The sequence below is a fragment of the Orcinus orca genome, chromosome 8, assembly GCF_937001465.1.
Source record: "Orcinus orca chromosome 8, mOrcOrc1.1, whole genome shotgun sequence".
NCBI lineage: Eukaryota > Metazoa > Chordata > Mammalia > Artiodactyla > Delphinidae > Orcinus > Orcinus orca.
Window position 1 is genome coordinate 70,558,553 of NC_064566.1, and position 22,477 is coordinate 70,581,029.

Sequence of the window (22,477 nt, forward strand, 5' to 3'; positions counted from 1 at the left end):
TGTTGATGCATCTCTTTTTCCTAACTTTAATGAGAATGTTACTTTTGTTTCACTGTTAAGAATGATCCTTGCTATTTTTTACCTTGAAATTCTTTACCTTACAAAACAAGTTTCTCTTGATGCTTTTCAAGTAAGAATTGTAAAATCATGAATGGATTTTGCATTTCATCAAATGCTTTTTTGGTACCTATAAGATGATGGCATTTTTCATTTACTTTGTTAATATTCTGATTATATCAGTAAATTTTCCAATGTTGAATCATCCTTCCATTCTATTTGGTCATGACATATTATTCTTTTATTATATTGCTGTATTTCATTGGATAACATTCCATTTTTTGTTTTCATCTATGCTTATAAACAAAGAAGGTCTGTAGCTTTATTTTTTATTGTCCTTTTTTCGTTTTGCTATCAGAGATCAGAATAGCCTCATCTGAGTAGCTTCCCAGCTTTTTCCATACTCTGAGACAATCTGCACAATAAGAGTTAACTGTTTCTTGAAACTTTTCTAGATTAACATATAAAATGATGTGTCTCCTGGACTTTCAGGGGTCATACTTTGAACCAGCTTCTTATACTGGGGTATTAGTCAAGATTTCTGGTGTTTCTTGGATCCATTTTGGATATGTTTCCTCTCCAGAAAATTATTCTTTTCTCTTATCTTTTGAAAATCTTGCTGTCAAGTTTCTCCTAAGATTCTCTTTTGAGATTTAAAAAATTCTTTTGTGCACTGTTTCATTCCTAGTGGATTATTTTCCTCTTCTTTCTTAGGCTCAGTTATGCCCTTGTTTTATTGCTATCATTAATTTCTTCCAAGAATAATTTTGGTCATAAGTGTTTGGTCTTCTATGTGTTTTCTTTCATTAACTTTGTCTTTATTCTTTGTTATTGTTTTACTCCTACCCCTTCTTTCTCTTCTTCTATTTTGTAGCTTCTTCAATTGAATGTTTAGTTCATATATTTTCAATCACCCTTCCTTTTCCTTTTGGTACGATGAAAGATATCTGTCTCCTTTAATGCTTTTCACCCTAAACTATATTGTAAAATTTAGTTAAATAATTTAAAAAATTATTTCACAGAAATTTGTAAGTATCATCATAACTTGATGATTTATGACAATGAGCCATTCTGATGGCTGTGTAACCAGCACCTGCCTTCAGGATAGAATATTCACATTATTCTAGAGACTTCCTCACACCCCCACTCACAACCTCTGTCTCTCACAAAGGTAAGCACTACTCTGACTTCTAACATAGATTACGTTGCCTCCATTTTCTCTTTATAAAAATGGAAGCAAAGAATAGGCATTCTTTTGGGTCTGGGTAATTTTGCTCAGTATTCCGTTTATAGAATTATTCTTATATTTTCATGTAGTTCTTGTTTATCTTCATTGCTGTATTGTATTCCATTGTATGAATATACTACAGTGTACTTAACCATTCTAATGTTGACTGGCATTTGAGTTGTTTCCAGTGTTTGGCTACTGAAATAATGTTGTTCTGAACACTCTTGGACTTGACATTCATTGCACAGACATACACATATCCTAGGCATGAATCATAGCACATGGGTAAGTTCAGTTTTAGTGGATTCTGTCCAAATAGTTTTTCAAAGTGAATGTAATGATTTCCATTCTCCTTACCAGAGTACAGGAATTTCCACTGTTCACAACAACACCATTTCTTGTACTGTCAAGCTTATGAAATTTTAGCCTTTATTTGAATATGCAATTATATTCCATGGTGGTGTTTTATTTGTAGCTACCTAATAACTATTTCCAAACATTAGTTTGCAACCTGTCTTTATTGTATTTTTTCTTAAGTTTTCTTTTCAATACTGACCTGAAGACACGACATTTGGGATACCCACCCAGGGCTGGGTGATTCACTAGACCTCAAGAGGCCAGAGCCAAGTGTCAACCAAGGACATCACAGACTTGCAGGCTCAGCCAGCATCAGTCCTGAGCAAGGCTTCTGCCCAGCATGGAGTCCCCTGCAGAATCAGCAAGCCTAAGAAATATTATCAACTCATTGCATTAAAGTCTACTGGGGGTTCCTGCTGATATACTCCAACCCATTTTTGAAAAAGTAGTGTTTTCCAGCATCCTCACCTATCCAGAACATAAGTAAAAACTTGGGAGTTTCTTGCTTATTAATGAAAGCTATGAAGTCTAAGTCCAACTGGGCCCAGAACCCAAGTTGTAGCATAATGGTATTTCATCCAACCAAAGAAGAGTTTAATGATTTCGACAAATACATTGCTTATATGGAATCCCAAGGTGCACACCGAGCAGGCCTGGCCAAGGTAATTCCACCCAAGGACTGGAAAGCCAGAGAGACCTATGATGATATCGATGACATCTTAATAGCCGCTCCCCTCCAGCAGGTGATTTCTGGGCAGGCAGGTGTGTTTACTCAGCACCACAAAAAGATGAAAGCCATGACCGTGCGTGAGTATCGCCGCTTAACAAACAGTGAAAAACACCAGACACCATTCTACTCTGATTTTGAGGAACTGGAGCGAAAATATTGGAAAACACGCCCCTATGATTCGCTGGTTTATGGTGCGGACGTCAGTGGCTCCTTATTTGATGAAAACACGAAGCAGTGGAACCTTGGACACCTGGGAACCATTCAGGACCTGCTGGAACAGGAGTGCGGAGTGGTCATCGAAGGCGTCAACACGCCCTATCTTTACTTCGGCATGTGGAAGACTGCCTTTGCCTGGCACACGGAGGACATGGACCTTTACAGCATCAACTACCTGCACTTTGGGGAGCCCAAGACTTGGTACGCGGTGCCCCCGGAGCACGGCCGGCGCCTGGAACTCCTGGCCAGGGAGCTTTTCCTGGGCATCTCGTGGGGCTGTGAGGCCTTCCTGCGGCACAAGGTGGCTGTCATCTCGCCCACCGTCCTCAAGGACAACGGCATCCCCTTCGGTCGGGTCACTCAGGAGGCTGGAGAGTTCATAGTGACGTTTCCCTATGGCTACCGCTCTGGCTTCAACCACGGCTTTAACGGCGCAGAAGCCATCAATTTCGCCTCCCCGCGCTGGATTGATTATGGGAAAGTGGCGTCGCAGTGCAGCTGCGCGGAGGCCCGGGTCGCCTTCTCTATGGACGCCTTCGTGCGCATCCTGCAACCAGAGCGCTACGAGCTGTGGAAACGCGGGCAGGACCGGACCGTGGTGGACCACAGGCGGCCCATGGAGCCCAGCAGCCAGGGCCTGAACGCCTGGAGGGAGGTCCGCGCCGCCTGGGGAGCCGCTCTGGGCCCGAGGCACCACCAGCCACGCCGCGCTCGGCGCCCGCGTGTGCCTGTAGTCCTGGACGGTGGGACCCGCCACCTAGTCCCTGTGCCTGCTGTGTCCCGGCGCCCTTCGCCGGTCCGGGGTTCTTGCTCGGCCGCCCAGTTTGAGGCTGCGGCCACCTGCACCTCTGGGGACCCCGGCCCGACCCAGCCGCCAACCCCAGGTCCATCCGCCCCAGATGGCCACCCAACCGGAAGATGTGGCCCTCGTCGTCGTCCTTGGAAACAGGGGACTCAGGAGCCAACTGCTCCCCCCAGGGCTAAGAGGAGGCTTTCCTTGGACATTGCTCAGGACCCAGAGGCTCAGCCCCTGCCTGTGGATGCACCCTCGCCGGACAACGCTGACCCGCTCAGCCCTGGGCTCCAGCATCCCGCCAAGGCTTCTGGGTGTGGTTGTGGCCCTGTCCCCTAAGCGCAGGGGATGCCTTTCTACCCCACTGCTCTTGCGTGGGGATCCTTTGAGACTGGTCGCACTGACATTTCAGAGCTTCGGCTATTTGCACGTCACTAGTCTTGCATGAGAGTCCTGCACTTTTCTTAATAATTATATCAAAGCATTTCAAGCAAAACTTATTTTTCTGAGCTTGTTGCCTTGTGTGATGTTGGTGAGTGAGTTTGGGGTTGATTGTTGGGTTCCAGCTGGCTGGCTGTGTTGGGGGATTTGGTTTGCAGCCCTATCTGAAGGGAGACTTGGAGGAAATCACCTGGCACTTGGCTGATCCAGGTTGCTAGGAGAGATGAGCAAACACAGGGCAAAAAGTGTCAGCATGTGAAAATCTTCTCTCCAAGTCTCCACTGCCTTCTCAATGCTCTACGTACATTTCACATGGTTAAGTCATTGATACATCCCAATAAACAAATCCACAAATAAATGAACAAGACAATTTCAAGTGGGCATATGTTCTGTGAAAAGATTAAAGGGGGTGGGGTGATAGTGCAGAATGGGCGGTGTGGTTCTGGTGGTCAGGGAATACTTCATAAAGCAGGAGACCTTTCTGAGTCCCAAATGACAAGAAGGAAGGTCCAGAGCTGATGTCCACTTGGATAAAACAACAAGTGTAACAGCCCTAACATAGAGCTTGGTGCTTTTGTGTGTATAGAGAGGAAGCTCATTTGTATCTGGGGCTAGAGAAGGGAGAGGCAGGATCTTGTAGCTCATGTTAAATACTTGAGATTTTTCAACTTGAAATGAGAAGGCATTGGAAGTTTAAAACAGCACTTGACATGATATAATTTGCATATTTAACTAATCACCTTAATTGTTCTGTGGACCCCTTGGGGGCAGGAGAAGTAGGTAGAACATCTAAGTAACACAGGTGAGAATCGATGGTTACTGACTTAGGCCATAGTGTTGAGAATGCACAGAAGTGGCCAAACTCAGAATAAATTTTGGAAATTGAAAATGATAGTTTGGATGCAGAAGGAACACGTGACTCCAAGTCTAGTTGTTACTGTGACATCACACTGCATGTGTCTTTTTTTTTTTAAGAAATAAATTTAGGTTTCATTTCAGGGGCCAAACACAGGCAAACTTTTCAAGTATTGAAGCCTCCAAGGAATTGGTTCTTAAGCTCCAAAATGTGCTCTTCTGACAATTTCTCTCCTATTTTATTGGCTCACCTCATGGATTTGCTGTGACTTAGAGGAAAGGTCAGGCTTAGGAAGCAGACGGGCCTGGCTCAATTCTGGCTCAGGACTCACTGATTATGCCATCTTGGACAAGCATCTGAACGCTCTGGTCCAGTTCCCCACGTGGCACACTGAGGAAATAAGATTAAATAATAGGATGTGAGTGAAGGCACCCTAGTAGGCACTCTGCTTGTGTCTCAACCACCACCCCAGTTCAAGCTACCATCTCTCATCTGGATCTTTATAAATGTTTTGCTTCATTCATTCTGGGCCACTCCAGTCTGCCCATTTCTGCCCAGAAAGCAAATGTGATTGTGTCTACGCCATTGAAAGATTAAAATCCTCAACATGATTTATATAATATTTCTTTCCAAACTGCAGGACATGAGCCATTAGTGGGTCATAGAAACAACTTTGTGGGTTACCAGCAGCATGTTTTTTAAAGGGGAACAAAATAGAATACAACAGAAATACTAGATTGCAATGTCAGTTTTAAGCATAAGGATTATTACACGAAGCTTGTTTTCTCAATATGGGTCCGTGTCCTGCTGAAAAATGTTTGACGGCCTCTAGCCTATGATCCCCTGAATGCTGTGTCTCCTGCCTCCTTTAGCCCTATTTCTCATAACCTTCTCCCAGGTCTCTGTTCTCTACCCACACCCAACTTCCTTAAATTCCTCCAACATATCATGTTCCCTTCTGCTGGGAGACCCCTTAGCCCATGCTGCTTTCCTCTTTGCCTAGTTCATGTCAACATCTTGGTCTCAGACCAGACAACACTCTTCAGGCAAACACGCCCTGAATCCCCGGAGGGGCAGGTTCTCAGAGCTCCACGTTCAGTGTGTGTCATTATTCCTTTAATAGCTTGTTTCTTTGATTAACGACAAGCTTCCCCACTAGTTTTCGTCTGCAGGACCGCAGGGACCCTATTCTTGTTTACCACTGTACCCAGTCGCTGAACCCAGGTTGGCACATAGGCACTCAAGAAAGAAATATGAATCAACCAACCTACCAACCAGTGATATTGGCCGGTCTCGTTTCTTTCTTGGTTTTGATTCTAAGCCTCGAAGCACCAAGTAAACCACAAGAGCTGTCCTATTTCCCTAGGTTAGGAATTTCCTAGAAGAGGATTTTTAACTTGGGTCTCCTGGCTTCTGATCTGCTGAAACTTCATCAAAGTTGTGTCCGTGTGTTGGCGGATGAGCATTTCGCTGGGAAGGGGGAGACTGATTTCCGTCGGATGTCACTGGGGGTCCCTGCCCATCAGAGCCAAAGAGCCACAGTTCTGTGGGCATCTCCTGCCGCCTCTTTGCATCCTTGAGGATCCCTGGGGCGCGCTGGCTCAGGAGGCTTCTAGGCTCCCAGCCCCAGGGACGGTTACTTCCCGTTTCCTCCGATTAAGCCGACCCGGTTCATACCGTTCAGTCTTGGGAGCGCGCGTCCCCGAGCCTGCGAGCGCAGACTGCAGAAACCAGGCGTGCAAGTCCGGGTGCATCCCCGCGCCTGGCGCCGGGCCTGCGCAGCCATCTTCATGGAGCAGGGTGAGAGGGAGGCGCGGCCTCGGGACGCGGACCCGCCCCTGCCGCCGGGGCCGCCCAGCTCGGCCCGCAAAGCTCTAGCTCAGCCGCGCCGCCCCCTCCTTCCGACTTACCCGCGGCCCCGCTCGGCGGCCTCGCGCTCTCCCCGCCCGGTCCGCAGACGCGCCATGGGCCCCGCGCGCTGTTTGGCGCTGGGCGGCCTCCTCGCTCTGGCGGGGCTGTTGGAGGGCCGGCTCGTGAGCGAGCAGGAAGACGGCTTCGGCGAATGCGACCGATTCTTCTACGCCGGGACCCCGCCCGCGGGGCTGGCGGCCGCTGCCCACGTGAAGATCTGTCAGCGCTCCGAGGGCGCCGAGCGCTTCGCCACCCTGTACAGCACCTGGGACCGTATCCCTGTGTACTCGGCGTTCCGCGCCGCGCGCCCTGCGCCCCTGGGAGCCGAGCAGCGCTGGCTAGTGGAGCCGCAGGTAAGCGAGGCGCTTCCCAAGCCCGGCCGTTGGGCTGGCCTCCCAGGGCACTTTGCAGACACCGTGAGCGGTAGGGCGGGGAAGGGCAGCCCCAGCCTTCGGTGCCAGCGTCGGGAAACCCGGGTTTCCACCCGCCCCACCGCGCCCCCGGAGTTACAGACTGCCTCGTCCCCTGTCAAAGCCACGGCCAGAGCTGGGCGATCTGCGAGCCTTCGCTTAAGCCTCAGGGGTCCGAGGCCCCCAGTGGGAGGTGGTTCTCTCTGCACTTCAGAGGAGACATCTGCAGTGTCTCATTCACTTCCTGAATAATGAGAACAGTGAGACGGAGACCCAAGAGACCACTCAAATCTTCGGGATGCCTAGGCTGGGAGCGCACAGGTCGTTGCCACAATTCTGTGGGATGGGTGGGTGAGTGGGCATTTTCATGCCCATTTTACAGAAGAGGAGATCAAGGCTCAGCAGGGCGATGAGACTTGCATAAAGATGGGGCAGGTCTTTTGGCTAGAAGTTCACTGCCCTTCCTACTAGGAAAAAGCTTTTCTTCTGCAGAGGCCACCTGAGCCTGAAAAGCCTTCCCTTCTGCACAGGACATTGAGTAAATTCGATCTGAAGTTAATGTTGGGTTAGGACAATGAAATAAAGGTATGGATTTTTAGAAATGCGATGGGATAGTTACAAATAGTAGGGACATTGACTACCTCCTACTAATGGGAAGAACAAACCTGTTTCTCCTGGCTCTTCATATCTATATTATCAGACCACTTGGAAATTGTGTCATCTCTCAGGGTTTTCTGTTCTGTCTGGTGAGAGTGACCAGACACTCCAAGAGGCTCTCAGAGGTCCTGCTGAAGCTGCCTTCACACACCCTGCCCTAGGTCTGCGCAGCCAGCCTCCTGTGGAGAACACCCTGCCAGGCTCCCCTGTCCCAGCAACCAAGGACACCCGATCTGGGGGAGGAGCTGAACACTCAGCCCACCCATTCTTTTTTTTTTTTTTTTTTAGAACTGGTTGACCTTGATCTTTTCTTGTTTTACTTTTTTTAATTGAAATATAGTTGACTTACATCAGCCTGCCCATTCTTGATGGCCACAGCTGCCTAGGCATTGTGAGCAGGGGACTGGCGTTCAGCTGTTTTATTCAGAGCCCTGGGTTGTAATTTCTATAATATCATTCAGTTATTTCTGGCTCTAAGACCTTGACCAGCTCTCAGGCCATCTGCACCTCCGTCTCTTTACCTTCTCCACAGCCTGTTGATGTCAGAACCTTTGAGATCAGGCATGAGAAAAAGCCTTTGTAAAGTATACACACTTAAGGCATATAGTAACCTAAAGTTAGTTTGCCCCCATCTGCACCCCTAGAGCTCTCTGCGTTTCCCCCAGTTCCCCAGTATGCATGTGATTGCAGACCTGTGAGGAAAATAGAGGACCTGGTCCTTTCTCACCGAGGATCTCATGGATGGCTTGGGGAGACAGAACGTACATGTGAGGAAGACGTGGGATGCATGCTGAACAAATTTCAGTTAAATCCAGAACTACCACATTTAGTAATCACCCACTGTGTGCCAGGCACTTGGGGTGCCAGGGGAACAGTGTAGCTCTGGGACTCAAAGGCTTCCTGGTCTGCTGGGTGACGAGGTGGTAACACCTCTGATTAGAGCCATGCTGCATGGGTTTAAGCCTCAGTTCTTCCACTGACTTGCTGTAAACTTGGGCTGGTTGACTTAGAGGTAATAACAGGGTGATTTTGAGGATTGAATGAATTACTCCATATAAGGTTCTTGTGCCTGGTATATCAGTCCTAGCTGTTATTATGACATAAGCAAAACATCCTCAGTTTAAAAGGGTAGAAGAAGTCTTACTAGATTTAATCCGTCTTGGAGGTGACGGGGTAAGCCTTTGGGTCAGGGTGACGTTTGTGCTTTACCTGAAAGGATGAGGCGGAGTTCAGAAGGGAGACAAGGACAAAGACATTCCCAGCAGAGGGGACATGCTGTGTGAGAAACGCATGGCTGAGTCAGGGATTAGTGTGTGGGGAGTGGTTGGAGCAGCTAACCCAGTACAAGTGAGTAGATGACTCAGTGAGTAGATGACTCAAGTGCTCAGAATAAAGAGGAGTGATGGAAGGGAGGGGTCGGGTATGAAGGGGTGATCAAGGAAGGTTTGGGGCCGGGGTGTGGAGCAGAGCCATTTATGCAGTTATTGAAGGAGCCCAAAGGAGCATGACTCATTCAGCAGAGAGGAAACGGACAGAACCTTCACATAGGCAGTGGAGACCGTGGGCCCTGGTAATGAGGGATAGGACTGGAGAGGTAAAATAGGATGCGGAAGGAGGAAGGAGCTGGTGGGGTGGGAGGGAATAATTCCAAATGGCAGCTCCAGAGGTGAGAGGTACAGTGGTTCAGAAAAGCACAGGAGACCAGAGTTCCCGACTGGGGAGGTGGGAAGGGCCCAGTGGCTGAGCACAACTGGAAGGATGCTTTTCTCTGCAAGACAGCTTTGTGCTGCCCGTCCCTTCCCACCGCAGTGTCCAGTCAAGTCAGCCAGGAGCCAGGGGCTATTAGGAAGGAGGCAAGGAAGGAGAGAGGGGGGAGAAGCCGCCAGATTGCCATGCTGGCAGGCTCTGGAGCACACTGCAGCAAACCTGCCCCCCCCCCACCCCGAGGCCTGCCTCCCAGCCAGTGTGCCCACTGCAGAAAGATGCTCAGCGCTCAACGTGGACTTCTGGCTGCTTCCAAGCACTCTGTAATGCTGAGTCACCTTGTGCCCACATCACCTCTTTAGGAAGTTAGTGTTACCAAGAGGCCCAGCAGATAGAGGAAGAGGCAGGGGACCAAAGGAGCTGGGTGCTTGCCTTCCGTAGTTAGTCAGGTAGGGCTGTGCTGACCCTGAGGTTCCTGAAGCTCAATTAGGGCAGCTTGCAAGGCTGTCCTGCAGTTTCCCTTTGGGGAAAAAAAAAAAAACAACAACCGAAAACCTCCTGAATCGAAGATGATAGAAACTTAAGTCACTCGTGCGTAAAACCTTTAGGGTGTTGTAAGCACTCTTGTGCTTAAAAACACAGGGACCCAGACTTCCACCCTGCAGAATGCAGTTTACAGGGGCCCCATGCCCTGGCTCCTGTCTGTAGTTCCAGCCTGTCTCCTACCCCTCCCCACCCTCATGTACTGTTCTAGCATTATCTAGCTGCCTGGAGTGCCTCTCATAAGCCATTCTGTTGGTCACATTTGTTCCTTTGCTCATGCTGATTCCTTTTGCCCCAAATGCCCTTTCTACACTGCCCCCGTCTTGCCCCTCACTGCCTCCCTACTCCATCCTTTAAGACTGCCGAGGTGTCACCTCCTCCAGAAGGAAGAGCCCACCTGGGTGAGGTCCACTTCCTGAGTTAGGTCCACCCCACAGTGCTCCCTGTAATTTCTCTAGTTTTTTACTTACCACACTGTTTTATACCTACCTGCTTGTGGGTCCATCTCTCCAGCGGAGAGACTGAGGGCTTGCATTTCTAGTGCCTAGGACATAGAAAGCACTCAGTAAGTGTTGGATAAAACCATTTGATGTTCGGAGGTTCAGTCAGGCAGCAGTGGGTGAGATATTCTGCTTGGGCTTCCTTGGTGGAGAGCTGCCTGCTTTAGAAGCTTGCCTCCCAGCTAACCAGCAGCCACTGTTCCAAACATATTCCATATGCAGATCTGGAACCTTCCTCTAAATCCACCCCACCTGTTCTAGCTCCGGCCTTTGGAACTACCCCAGATGATTTCGATCTCTTTAGCATCAGATGACAGGATCCCGCATCTGAGGGGCCTTCTGAAGGACATAATGAGAACTTTAAAAGGAAGCGGAGGGACTTCCCTGGAGGTCCAGTGGTTAAGACTTTGCCTTCCAGTGCAGGGGGGTGCAGGTTCAATCCCTGGTCGGGGAGCCGAGATCCCACATGCCTCCTGACCAAAAAAACAAAACATAAAACAGAAGCACTGTTGTAACAAATTCAATAAAGACTTTAAAAATGGTCCATATCAAAAAAAATTTTTAAAAAAGGAAACAGAGGAGGAGACAGAGGGCTGTTGTGGGTTTTATGTGGAATGTGGTCACCTTTAAATTGAGAATGGGGAGAAGGCAAGAAAGAGATGAGACAGTGTGTCCCTATTAGCAGGACAGAGATGGTCCGGAGGGTTTGCAGTCAAAATTGAGAACTGGGTTCTGGTTTAGTACAGGGAGCCTCCAACCTTTTAGTTGCTCAGCTCATTTCTGTTTAATGGAAGAATTTTTGGATAAGGTACTAGTGATGCCTTTGCAAAGGATGTTGTCAGTTCACGCTAGAAGCCAACGTATAAGACCCTGTCATTTTTAAAAAACAATTTTTTTTGGGGGGGGCCATGCCACGCGGCATGTGGGATCTTAGTATCCCGACCAGGGATCAAACCCGTGCCCCCTGCTGGGGGAGTGCAGAGTCTTAACCACTGGACCGCCAGGGAAGTCCTCAAGACCCTGTCATTTTGTAAACGTGAATATTGGAAGGAACTGGTTTTATATTCTGCTTATACTTCTTTAATCTTACAAAAATACTGTGAGGTAGATCTTATTCTCTTCATTGTAGAAATGAGGAAACTGGCTCAGAGAGGTTAATTGTTGTGCCCAAGGCCACACAGCTTGGATTTGAACTCATGACTAGTTGCTCCTAGTCCGGAGCTCTTTTGATGAATCATGGAGATCTTTGACTTCCCATGGATCCACTGCATTAATGGTCATAGGACTTCAATTCTCATCTTTTATATGGAAATCTTCATTTCTACTCCATTTCTCTTTCCCAACAGTCGTAGGACAAGTCAGAGCACATATTTGGCCACGTGAATGTTGCTTAGGTGTCAGTGGCTCCAGAGAGAAGCAGATAGTCCTGCTAACGGCAAAAGTGTTTTCCTAAAGGGCCCAATGAAGTCATATTTCAAATCTTAGTAAATGTATGTGAACAGTTGTCACAGCTAGAACCTCGATTAAGTCCTTAATTTTTAATTTCCATCAGTGGCTTCTTGCTTGCACTTCCTGAAACTGTTTGACACACTGTTTCATTTGTTCTAACATCAGCCCTCTTTTAATTGTGTCAGAGAACAGATATAAAGAAGATATACACATCTCTGGGTAAGGGACACAGCAAACAGGACAATTCTGATTCTTCCTTCCTCATTAAGAAACGTGACTTTAGGGGCTTCCCTGGTGGCGCAGTGGTTGAGAGTCCACCTGCCGATGCAGGGAACACGGGTTCGTGCCCGGCTCCGGGAAGATCCCACATGCCGCGGAGCGGCTGCGCCCGTGAGCCATGGCCGCTGAGCCTGCGCGTCCGGAGCCTGTGCTCCACAACGGGAGAAGCCACAACAGTGAGAGGCCCGCGTACCGCAAAAAAAACAAAAACAAAAACAAAGAAAAAAAACATGACTTCAGATCCCTGCTCTGCCACTTACAATCTGTGTGATCAAATTCTTCCAGTCCTATTTTTCTGATCTGTTCATTAAAGATGATAACAGTGTTGACTTCACTGATTCAATTGATTTTGGAACCATCCCTGTGAGTCCGGCCAGGAAGCGCCGGACTCACAGGGATGGTTCCAAAATCAATTGCTCACAATTTCTTCCTTACTGGAGTGCAGATAGTAAAAACAGCAGTCATACATGCTACCCTTCACTCCATTTTTCTCCTTTTCTGGCTTTTTCTTCATCTTTGAATTTAGTGTTTCCATCTGATTCGTGGTCATTCTCAGAAGCGAGTTAGGGTACTTGCCCTGTATCGGCAGAACATTTTAGTGATGTTTTGTCCTGGAACAGTCTAGTGGTGATGGAGCTGTGCACCATTCTTTCAGCCCAGACTTAAATTTGGACAATCCAGGAAAGGAACTATCATTTACTGATCCCTTACTGTGTGCAAGGATCTTCACAAATTAACTCATTCACAGAACACCTCTAGGTCCTATGACCCATGGTTTATAGTTTAGGAAACTGAGGTTCAGCGTCGTTAAATAACTTATTCAAGGTCACAAAGCTGCTAGATGGCAAAGTCTGGATTGGAGCTTATGGCTGTCCCACTCCAGAGCTCTTAGCTCTCTTTCTGCTCTACCATGCTGCTTTCCACTGACAATGTCAGTATTTTCTCTCCGGATTCCAAATTGACTGATTTGTTATTTTATTTTATTTTATTATTATTATTTTTTTATTGCGGTACGCGGGCCTCTCACTGTTGTGGCCTCTCCCGTTGCAGAGCACAGGCTCCGGACGCGCAGGCTCAGCGGCCATGGCTCACGGGCCTAGCCGCTCCGTGGCATGTGGGATCCTCCAGGACCAGGGCACGAACCCGTGTCCCCTGCATCGGCAGGCGGACTCTCAACCACTGCGCCACCAGGGAAGCCCTGTTATTTTATTTTTATTTTACTGAACTGATCCAGTTCTTTGGATGATGTCTGGCTTGGCTTCTAACACACCATCCTGGAAATCTCAGTTATAGCTCATGGTGATTGAATGGAGCATTCCTTGAGGAATAAAGATTTTATTTGTTGGGCTTTAATTCCTCTTCCTTTTAAACTATCAGCTGTCCAAGCGGAAATATGAGAAAAGAAGTCCTCCCGTTTGCCAGTAGCTTTCACTGCCAGTGATCTGATCTCGCTCCTAGAATTCCTGTTACTTCAAAAATGTTTTTCCTTCATGTTGTGTATCATGTCTCCTGAGTGGTCACGTACCCTTTTGGTTAGTAGAACTTGACATCTATGGCAGCAATAATTCCTTGCCTGCTGACATATCTATTTGGCCACTGAAAGGAAGGAGAAACAAAAAAGAAACCAACTCATAGGGTGAACCCAAAATAGAAGCACCATTTAGTATTCCAGTCATGCTTTTATTTACCCAGTGCCTGACAGACGTGTGGCTCATTCAAAGGAGGTCAAATGAGGGCATTTAATATTTTTAATCAAAACTGAAAATATGAGTACTTCACCTTTTGCAGAGCAAATAGTTGGATGAAATAGGATTTGAAAACATAAATTAGATTACATGTTCCAGTTGACTTGCACCTTCATTTCAGCGGTGGCTGAATTGCCCAGGATGCATGACTGAACAGGGACCATGTAAGGAAATGGCCACTGTTTATGTATCTGAAAGACTGGGCATCCATCATAGTCTCAGGACACATGGAAACACAGGGAAAGGAAAGCTGGGTTTATGAACCATAAAAAGACCTTTTGTCATTCTTGGATATTTGTGTTGTATCTGGAACCATGGAACCCATGATAACATTGAACACCTCCTTCACAGCCAAGTGGACCGTTCGGGATGGTTGATGGTCTTGCTTCTGCACCTCAGTGGACAGACTTCACCCCTCTAATCCCTACCATCTACACCCTGAGATCCAAGCTGCGACCATCTTCATCCAGGCCTCTGCAAAACAGCTTCCTGACTGGCTAACCCATCCCACCTGGGTCTCCACCTGGAAGCCAGAGAAATTCAAAACATTCATCTCATTGTATCTCCAGTGGCCTGACTGGAAACGCTTCAGGGCTCCCCATTTCTCTTCAGATAAAGACAAGTCCTTATCAGGGTCTCCAGAGTCCTGCGTGGTTGGTCTCCCATTCCCCTTCTGGCCTTATCTGGCGTCACACATTGCCAGGCCTTAACGTCCTGCCACTTCGGCTTCTTTCTATTTTGTTTTTGTTTTTGTTGTTTTTTATTTCTATGTTCTCTCCCATCATAGGACCCTTGTACCCGCTGGGCTTTTTTGTCTTCCGTGATATTCCCACTTAGGTCAACTGCCCATAATACTCTCTAGTGGCACCAAACACACGTTTCTTTGCTAGTGTGGTACAATAATACATTTGTTGCGTGACTGATTGAGTGCCCCCGATTAGACTGTAAGTTCCCTGAGTGCAGGGCTCAGGCCTGTCATACTCACCATCGCATCCTCATTGCTTAACACACTGGCCAGCAACCTTTTCTGTAAAGGGCCAAATAGTAAATAGTTTAGACTTTTGGGCCATATGGTCTCTTCTGCAACCATTCAACCCAGCTGTTCTAGCACAAAAGCAGCTGCAGACAATGCATAAATGAGTAGGTGTGGCTATGTTCCAAGAAAACTTTATTTATGAAACAGGTGGTGGGTCGGCTTTGGTGCACAGGCTGTAGTTTGCCAACTCCTGGTCTAGCATGATGCCAGCACTGAGTAAGTGCTTAATAAATGTTGTTGAGTTGTGAGCATCCAGCAGATATGGGCTGAACACCAGCGGTGAAATTTGAAAGCTTTGCAGTCTTATTCCTATCATGGCATGGCAGCCTTAGATCTAGACCTACAGACAGTTTCCTTGAACCTTTTTAATGGGGTGCTGGTGGTGGTTCTTTATCATATTTAGGGTTTTTTTTAGGATTATAAAAGTAATATGTGCTTATGGTAAAAAGATTCTTCTGAGCATTTTGGAAGTATATAAAGAAAAAGATCCGCTTTTCACAGATAGCCAATCTTCACAGTTTGTGTGTTTGGGTGTATGTGTGTGTGTAACATTCCAGAAATTTCCATTACATATAGAGAGACGTGCACTCTCACATCCTTTATTCTAGTCAAGGCTTAGCACCCTTTTGGACTCTGTGAAGCCACATCTAACGAGCCTCTCAAACAGCACACTTTTTGATGGGCAAGTCTGCACAGAAACATAAACAATTTGTCTCATTAAGCATTTTCGCTAGAAATAGAAGGCCTGGGGACTTGAAATGCAAAGTCTATTTCATCAGCTTTTTCTCTCAAGTCTGTATCATGTATAACTGACTGATGGCCTGAAATAATCCTGCTTTCTTCCCCCTCTCCTCATTCCTGAGCACAGGAGGTGTTATCCTTCTCCTCTCATAGAAGAGACGGGGGCCCGGGGAGTCACTGGTCTGCCCGAGGTCACAAGGCCAGTAAGTGACAGAGTTGACAGAGCTCCTTATTTCTAATCTGGTATTCTGTTCGGTCACTAAACCCTGCTGCCAAGTAGTCTCACCTTTAGAGGAACTTGAAAAGCTCATGAAACCCAAGAGAAGAGGTCAAAGAAATGGAAATGATTTTGCCTGGGGGCAGATTTACTAGCCTCTGAGGATGTATGTGACACAACACTGAGAAGCAGATGCTGTCTCTTTTGTGCTAAAGACAAGAGGTCTTAAGCTTCAACAGCTTGAGGAGGGTTGAGGTTGGATGCAAATAAATCATTTCCTGACATGAGAGCTATGATGCTGTGGAAAAGGGTCCAAGGGCCATCAAGTCCCCTTCTCTAATGATCTTTAAGATGAAGGGTACGTTTTGCCTGTTGGCTTTGGAGAAGGGCCATGTCTTATAGTTAGTTACAATCTTGTGTGGAGATTAGCTATGCGCCTTCCCCAGTTTTCAGATGAGGGTGATGCATAACTGAGTTGATAGTGAGTGGTACCTCATAGGCTGCCGTTCTGCACCCAGGGAGCTCTTTGACCAGGCTTGTCACTGCTCTTGCTTTTCTGCTTCCATATCGGATGCCCTTCTGCTCCTGGGGCCTCCTGCCCCAGGCCAGTCAGAGCCTAGGAGTTTCCTCTCACTTATTTACATCATAAATGTGGTCACAGCCAATCAGCAACAAGAGTTCATCATCAATTTGTTCTCTTCTCTGTCAATGAATTGGGGTTTAAGAGGTAGGTATGCAATTAGAGGGATCTTCAGGGGCAGACACAAGCTCACCCTGTTTATTATCTGTTCATCCCTTTATTCATTCTGGGGCAGCAGGGGGAGAATGTTAGCGTTGCAAAGGCTGAGTCCCCAGACCTCGTCTGCTTGTTGATCCTTTTATCAGTGTTGTTATTGTTGTCAGCATCACAACCATTTATTGAGTTCTTGGGTCTAAGCCCAGAAATAGGAACCCATGATGTGCCCTGCCCTCAGGTGTCTTGTTAACGTAGTCGGGAAGGCAGACCAGGCATAAGAAGTGGTTTACTTAACTCTCTCCCACCAGACTCTTAGGCCTGAAGGGGCGAGGATTGGACATACGGAGTTGTTAAGAAGATTGGTTTTATAGTGAGACAAAACTGGGCTGAGCCCCAGCTCTGTCAGTTACCAGCTGGTTGACCTTGGAAATGTTACTGAATCTCATGGATTCAGTCCTCATCTGTGGCCTGGAGCTCATAAATCATCCCTACCCTGTGGACGAGTTAGGGCGGTTCAGTATGACTGCGCTGTGTCTACACTCTCAATACGTGTATGTTAAGCATGTGGAATGAATAAGTAACCTTTGCTTCCCAGCCAGTGCCTGCCTTGGAGACAACCAGGATGAGGGTTACTGTGCCCTTAGGTCTGACCCAGTGTTATTGCTGAAATGCCCTTACTTCCCCCGTACTCCTGCTTCATTGCTGCCTTGCCTGTGACAGGTCTCCACTTTTTCTGAGTTCAGCTGTTCCTGCACTATCCTCTGTGTTCCTTTCCCCATTGATACTCTCTGAAGAATTTAGTAGAAGTGCCTTCTCTCAGTCCCCGGGTGCCCCTCTGATCTGTTCCAGATCTTCTGCAACCAAGGCACACGTGTCTCTTCCTTTGTGCCCAAGATTTAATCCAGGTGTCTAGACGGTTCGGTTCCTGGCCTGCAAAGTCCCTGCCCCGATTCACTTGGGTTCTCATAAGAGTAAGACTCCTGAGGTTTCAGGCTTTTTTTTTTTTTTTTTTTGCAGTACGCGGGCCTCTCACTGTTGTGGCCTCTCCCGTTGCGGAGCACAGGCTCCGGATGCGCAGGCTCAGCGGCCATGGCTCACGGGCCCAGCCGTTCCGCGGCATGTGGAATCTTCCCGGCATGTGGGACCTTCCTGGACCGGGGCAGGAACCCGTGTCCCCTGCATCGGCAGGCGGACTCTCAACCACTGCGCCACCAGGGAAGCCCGTCAGGCTTTTTGATACATGAATCATAAGCTTACCCAGGCTTATTTGGGTGAAGGGCAGGACCGTTGTACGAGATCACTGGTAAATTCACAGGCACAGGAACAGGCCTTAAAGGATCCAGAACAGGGAAACTTCTAGAAATCAAACAGCCCCACAGAGTCTTCAGGATCTTTCTCCCACCCTCCTCTGTCTTTTCTCTCTTAACGAGTTCTTCTGCTTTCCCATGGGTCAGGCTGGCTGCCAGTCCTAACGTCCATCTAGCAACCTTCACACCCTGACTGTTGTCAGGCTTTGAGCTTCTTGTATCGAGAACCCAAGAGAGCCATCTGGTAGGCTGCTGTCCCTACCAGGCTGGCTGTCCCTTGGTTATGCCTGGCAAGGAGGTGGGTAGGAGAGGGTCATGTGCTAAGAAATACCACTCTTTTAGAGATAGTGTCAGAAGTACTTGGTTAATTTAGAAGTAGGGGTTGAATGTGGTGCATTGGCTGACAGGGTAGGCATATCTGGTGGTTGGCTGGGAGAGCCCAGAGTGGGCAGCCAGATTAGACTACTCAAGGGACCCTCACTACTCAACAGAACCCATTCTGCATACCAACCATGTGTGTAATTCATGCTACGAAAGGCCCCGGGGTGGGTGTGATCTCCTAGGACTGGGTGAGCTGGGGTTTTGGGAAGGCTCTTACTGAGGCTATATCAGCCAGGGTCTGGGAAGGAAACAGGTGGAACTCTCAAAGTAGTTTAACTGACAGAATTGAATGAAGAAACTATTTGCCGAGAATTAAGGGAGGCGACAAGATATGGTGAAGTACCCAGGGCCTAGCCATCGCGGGAAGCTGTCACCATCCCAGGCCTGTGGGGTCAGCGGGGAGCTGGGGAGAGCTGTGACTGCAGAGGAACTCAGCCAGAGCCAGGACCACAGCAACCAGGTGGGAAGGGAGCAAGGGAATACATCCTCTCTCTTCCCCACTCCCACGGGCTGCCCCAGTCAGAAGCCAGAGGGCCAGAGAGCTCAGATGATGTGGTCCCGAGAAATCAGCCTCCTGGGACACAGAGCAGAGCACAGGGGAGTGGAGAGTGGATCTGGGGGGCCAAAGGAGACCACCCAACACAGGAGCGGTGAGGTTGGAGCTGGGCCCGGGCACCCAGCTAGCATATAAGTAGCGGAGTGGAATGGTGAAGGCCCCCCTCCACCAGCGTTGACAGGGGCAGCAGTACAGAGGGAAGCAGGGCAGCATTTACATCACAACCATGTAACTGACTCGGCTGGGGGACAGGGATTGTCCTTTTCTGGTTGAATGTAAGGGAAGACTTGAGAGAGGAGGTTGGAGAAATTGGGGGTGGGGGGAGTCGTGACTATGCTAGTTTGTCATTTAACCCGGAAGTATAGGATGCTACTGAAGATGTTAGAAAGAGCAGTGAGGTATGACCCGAAAAGTATAAATAAGCAAAAAGAGACTTCTCACTTCACATAGGAATAAGGCAGGAAATTCATGGTTATCCATCTTGGGGATCAGAATATTAGCTGCTCTGATGGGTGGAGGATCCAAATGGCCCTGTAGTACTTTATTCTCTTTCTTGGCATTATCATCCCAGCTCTTGTGCTTTGTGGATAATACCTCTTGGAAAGTATTAATAGCCTGTGAATAAATTAAGCCCAGCTGGGCCACTACCAGAAAGGATGTAGTAAGCAATTGTGTTTCACTGCTGTCCATGGACCCCCTGCATCAGCATCACTTGGGGTGGTGGTTAAAAATGCACTTTTGGGGCTTCCCTGGTGGCACAGTGGTTAAGAATCCACGTGCCAATGCAGGGGACACGGGTTCGAGCCCTGGTCCGGGAAGATCCCACATGCCGCGTAGCAACTAAGCCCGTGCACCACAACTACTGAGCCTGCAGTCTAGAGCCCGCAAGCCACAACTACTGAGCCCGTGTGCCACAACTACTGAAGCCTGCGTACCTAGAGCCCGTGCTCCGAAACAAGAGAAGCCACCGCAGTGAGAAGCCCGTGCACCGCAACGAAGAGTAGCCCCCGCTCGCCGCAATCAGAGAAAAGCCCTTGCGCACCAACAAAGACCCAACACAGCCAAAAATAAAATAAATAAAAATAAAAAAAATTTTTTAAATGCACTTTTGAGCCCCACCCCAGGCCTACAGAATACACCTCTGGTGTGAAGTACACAAATCTACGTTTTTAAATGATTTATTTTTTATTTTTTGGCCGCGCTGCGCAGCATGAGGGATCTTAGTTCTCCGACCAGGGACCAAGTTGCTTCTAATACAGATTGAATTTGGAGAACTCTAGATTTAAGGAAATATCACTAATGTGTTGTAATAGCTGTCCAGGCAGGGGCTTAATTCCACCAGACACAAAGGAGAATCTGATAGGGATCCAGACCAGGGGTTCTCCATTTAGAATCACCTGGAAAACTTTTAAAAAAACATCGTGGGGCTTCCCTGGTGGCGCAGTGGTTGAGAGTCCGCCTGCCGATGCAGGGGACACGGGTTCCTGCCCCGGTCCAGGAAGGTCCCACATGCCGGGAAGATTCCACATGCTGCGGAGCGGCTGGGCCCGTGAGCCATGGCCGCTGAGCCTGCGCGTCCGGAGCCTGTGCTCTGCAACGGGAGAGGCCACAACAGTGAGAGGCTTGCGTACCGCAAAAACAAAAACAAAAACAAAAAAAACCACATCGTGCTGATCTCCAAGCACTACCCCCCCACCTTAAGCTTTTTAAAGCTTCCAGGTGATTCTAAGAACCTCTGATCTCTGAACACAGAAGGTGGAAAAAATTAGAAGTGGAGATGTCTCAGTTTAACTGACTTGTTTGAATTCTGTAACACATTGTCAAATGCTAAGAATAATTGCTCTGGAAAAGAAAACAAGAGCACAGAATGGAAAACTGGCTTCAGTGAGTGAAGAGGAAGATGACCAGGGGTGTTGTAACTTGAGAAGGTACCGGAGGTCTGGAGAGGTCTTAAAGGCGCCCGCGCACTTTCTCAGGCTCCCGGGAGGAGCAACTGGAGGTGCTCCGCGGGAATTTGTTTGCTCTCGAGGCCGCCCCCTGGCCTCTTCTCAGGCCTCCCTTGCCTGTACCCAGTGCCAGTTTAGGATTGGGGCATTTTTTTTGAACCTCCCCCCTTTCATTTTTATTTTTTCAAATTCTGAAGACAGAGGAAGGTCTGAAATGGAAGTGCAGCATCCTTTCATTCCCTCCTCTGTTACACCACCTTCCGACTTAGGAGGAGAGAACTCTTAGGCCGTTTGTCTCCCTTCTGCACGGTTCACCCCACACAGACATGCGCCACGCGCCTACGATGTGCGCAGCACAAGGACAGCTGGAGACGCTTCCTCCTCTCCAAAGGCAGGGAGGTGTGTGGGCAGCTTGGGGAGCCCAGAGGAAGGGTGATTCAGGGGGAGGAAGGCTGTTCAGGAAATGGAAAGCCCTGCATTTCTCATTCCTTATTAAAAAAAAAAAAAGGAAAAAGCATCCTTCTAATTCTTCTAAAGCTGTTTCTGTTCCCAAGAGGATAAAGAATATTTTAGATGCCAAGCAGGGAGGATTGTTTTTTTTTTTTTTTTTTTTTTTCTGAAATGGGTGGGTCGGAACTCTGCTTACTTCTTTCCTGAGAGCTGAAAGGCCTGGTGGTTTATTCCTCCCCAAACGTCCTTCCGCGGCTCTTGTGGCCCCTCTGGCCTCTTGTTTCTTTTCTGAAAGGCAGCTCTTTCCCAAGCTGGGTATTTTTCGTGGTGGGTCCTCAGATCTAGTTCATTCTTACTTGTGGGAGTGTGCAGAGGGCCTGTCTGCAGCGTCCAGCTCCAGCTCTGATAAGATTATCTGATGTTCCAATTTCAGCTGCAGTTTTAGTTCCTTGTAAGGGGGGGCCCTCTAACCCACCTGGCGATGGGCAACAGGGTGACAGCAACTCATTAATGTCTGTGTGTGTGTGTGTATCACGTTTCACACAGCAGAAACAAAATTGGAGCACCCGCTGTTCCACTCGTCTAATGATTTAACTCTGGTTGAAAAATAAAACAGACCCCAAAGGAAATAGCCTCTCTGTCCCCACAGAGTTAGATGGGAGCTCACTAGGTCTCCCCATCACAGGATCTTGTCTGAATCATTCCCAGCATGTGCTTATCTAGCTTCAGCCTAAGATTCTGCTGAGGAAGGAAACTCCACCCTTCCCAGGGCGAATCAGTGCAAAGTTTCACCACCATTTTTTTTTTTTTTTTTTTTTTTTTTTTTGCGGTACGCAGGCCTCTCACTGTTGTGGCCTCTCCCGTTGTGGAGCACAGGCTCTGGACGGGCAGGCTCAGCGGCCATGGCTCACGGGCCCAGCCTCTCCAAGGCATGTGGGATCTTCCCGGACCGGGACACGAACCCATGTCCCCTGCATCGGCAGGCAGACCCTCAACCACTGCGTCACCAGGGAAGTCCCTCACCACCATTTTGATCATCCTTCTTGAGGACCAACTTTCCCAGGGAGAAATCCTGGAGCAGAACTAGAGGACAGTCCATTTTCTCTGGAGCCCCTCTTTTCTTGTCTGCAAATTGGAGGAAATCATATGTGCATGTGTAGGTTATTGTGGAGCTCAAGGGAGATAATTCTTTCAATGTGTCGCAATTAGCTCACTGGTATAAAGGGCAGAC

The 22,477-nt window shown here is 48.1% G+C and overlaps 2 protein-coding genes and 1 long non-coding RNA gene across 3 annotated transcripts in view; 2 read left to right on the forward strand and 1 right to left on the reverse strand.

Moving 5' to 3' along the window:
• Positions 1-1,827: 1,827 nt before the first annotated feature.
• On the forward strand, positions 1,828-3,720 carry LOC101271577 (lysine-specific demethylase 4D-like). Its single transcript, XM_004265534.3, has one exon. The coding sequence runs from the start codon at positions 2,155-2,157 to the stop codon at positions 3,718-3,720; it is 1,566 nt and encodes a 521-aa protein (XP_004265582.1). The 5' UTR covers positions 1,828-2,154.
• A 2,809-nt stretch (positions 3,721-6,529) lies between these two features.
• Positions 6,530-22,477, forward strand: part of ENDOD1 (endonuclease domain containing 1) — a 30,299-nt gene continuing 14,351 nt past the window's right edge. Inside the window, exon 1 of the mRNA XM_004265460.3 lies at positions 6,530-6,942. Coding sequence (XP_004265508.1) covers positions 6,643-6,942 — 300 coding nt within the window. The 5' untranslated portion in view covers positions 6,530-6,642. The remainder of the gene's footprint in view (positions 6,943-22,477) is intronic.
• On the reverse strand, positions 9,763-16,902 carry LOC125965278 (uncharacterized). Its single transcript, XR_007478977.1, has 3 exons — positions 16,363-16,902; positions 14,862-14,903; positions 9,763-10,447 (listed from the first exon to the last, which is right to left on the reverse strand). It is a non-coding gene; the product is annotated as an uncharacterized LOC125965278 (long non-coding RNA).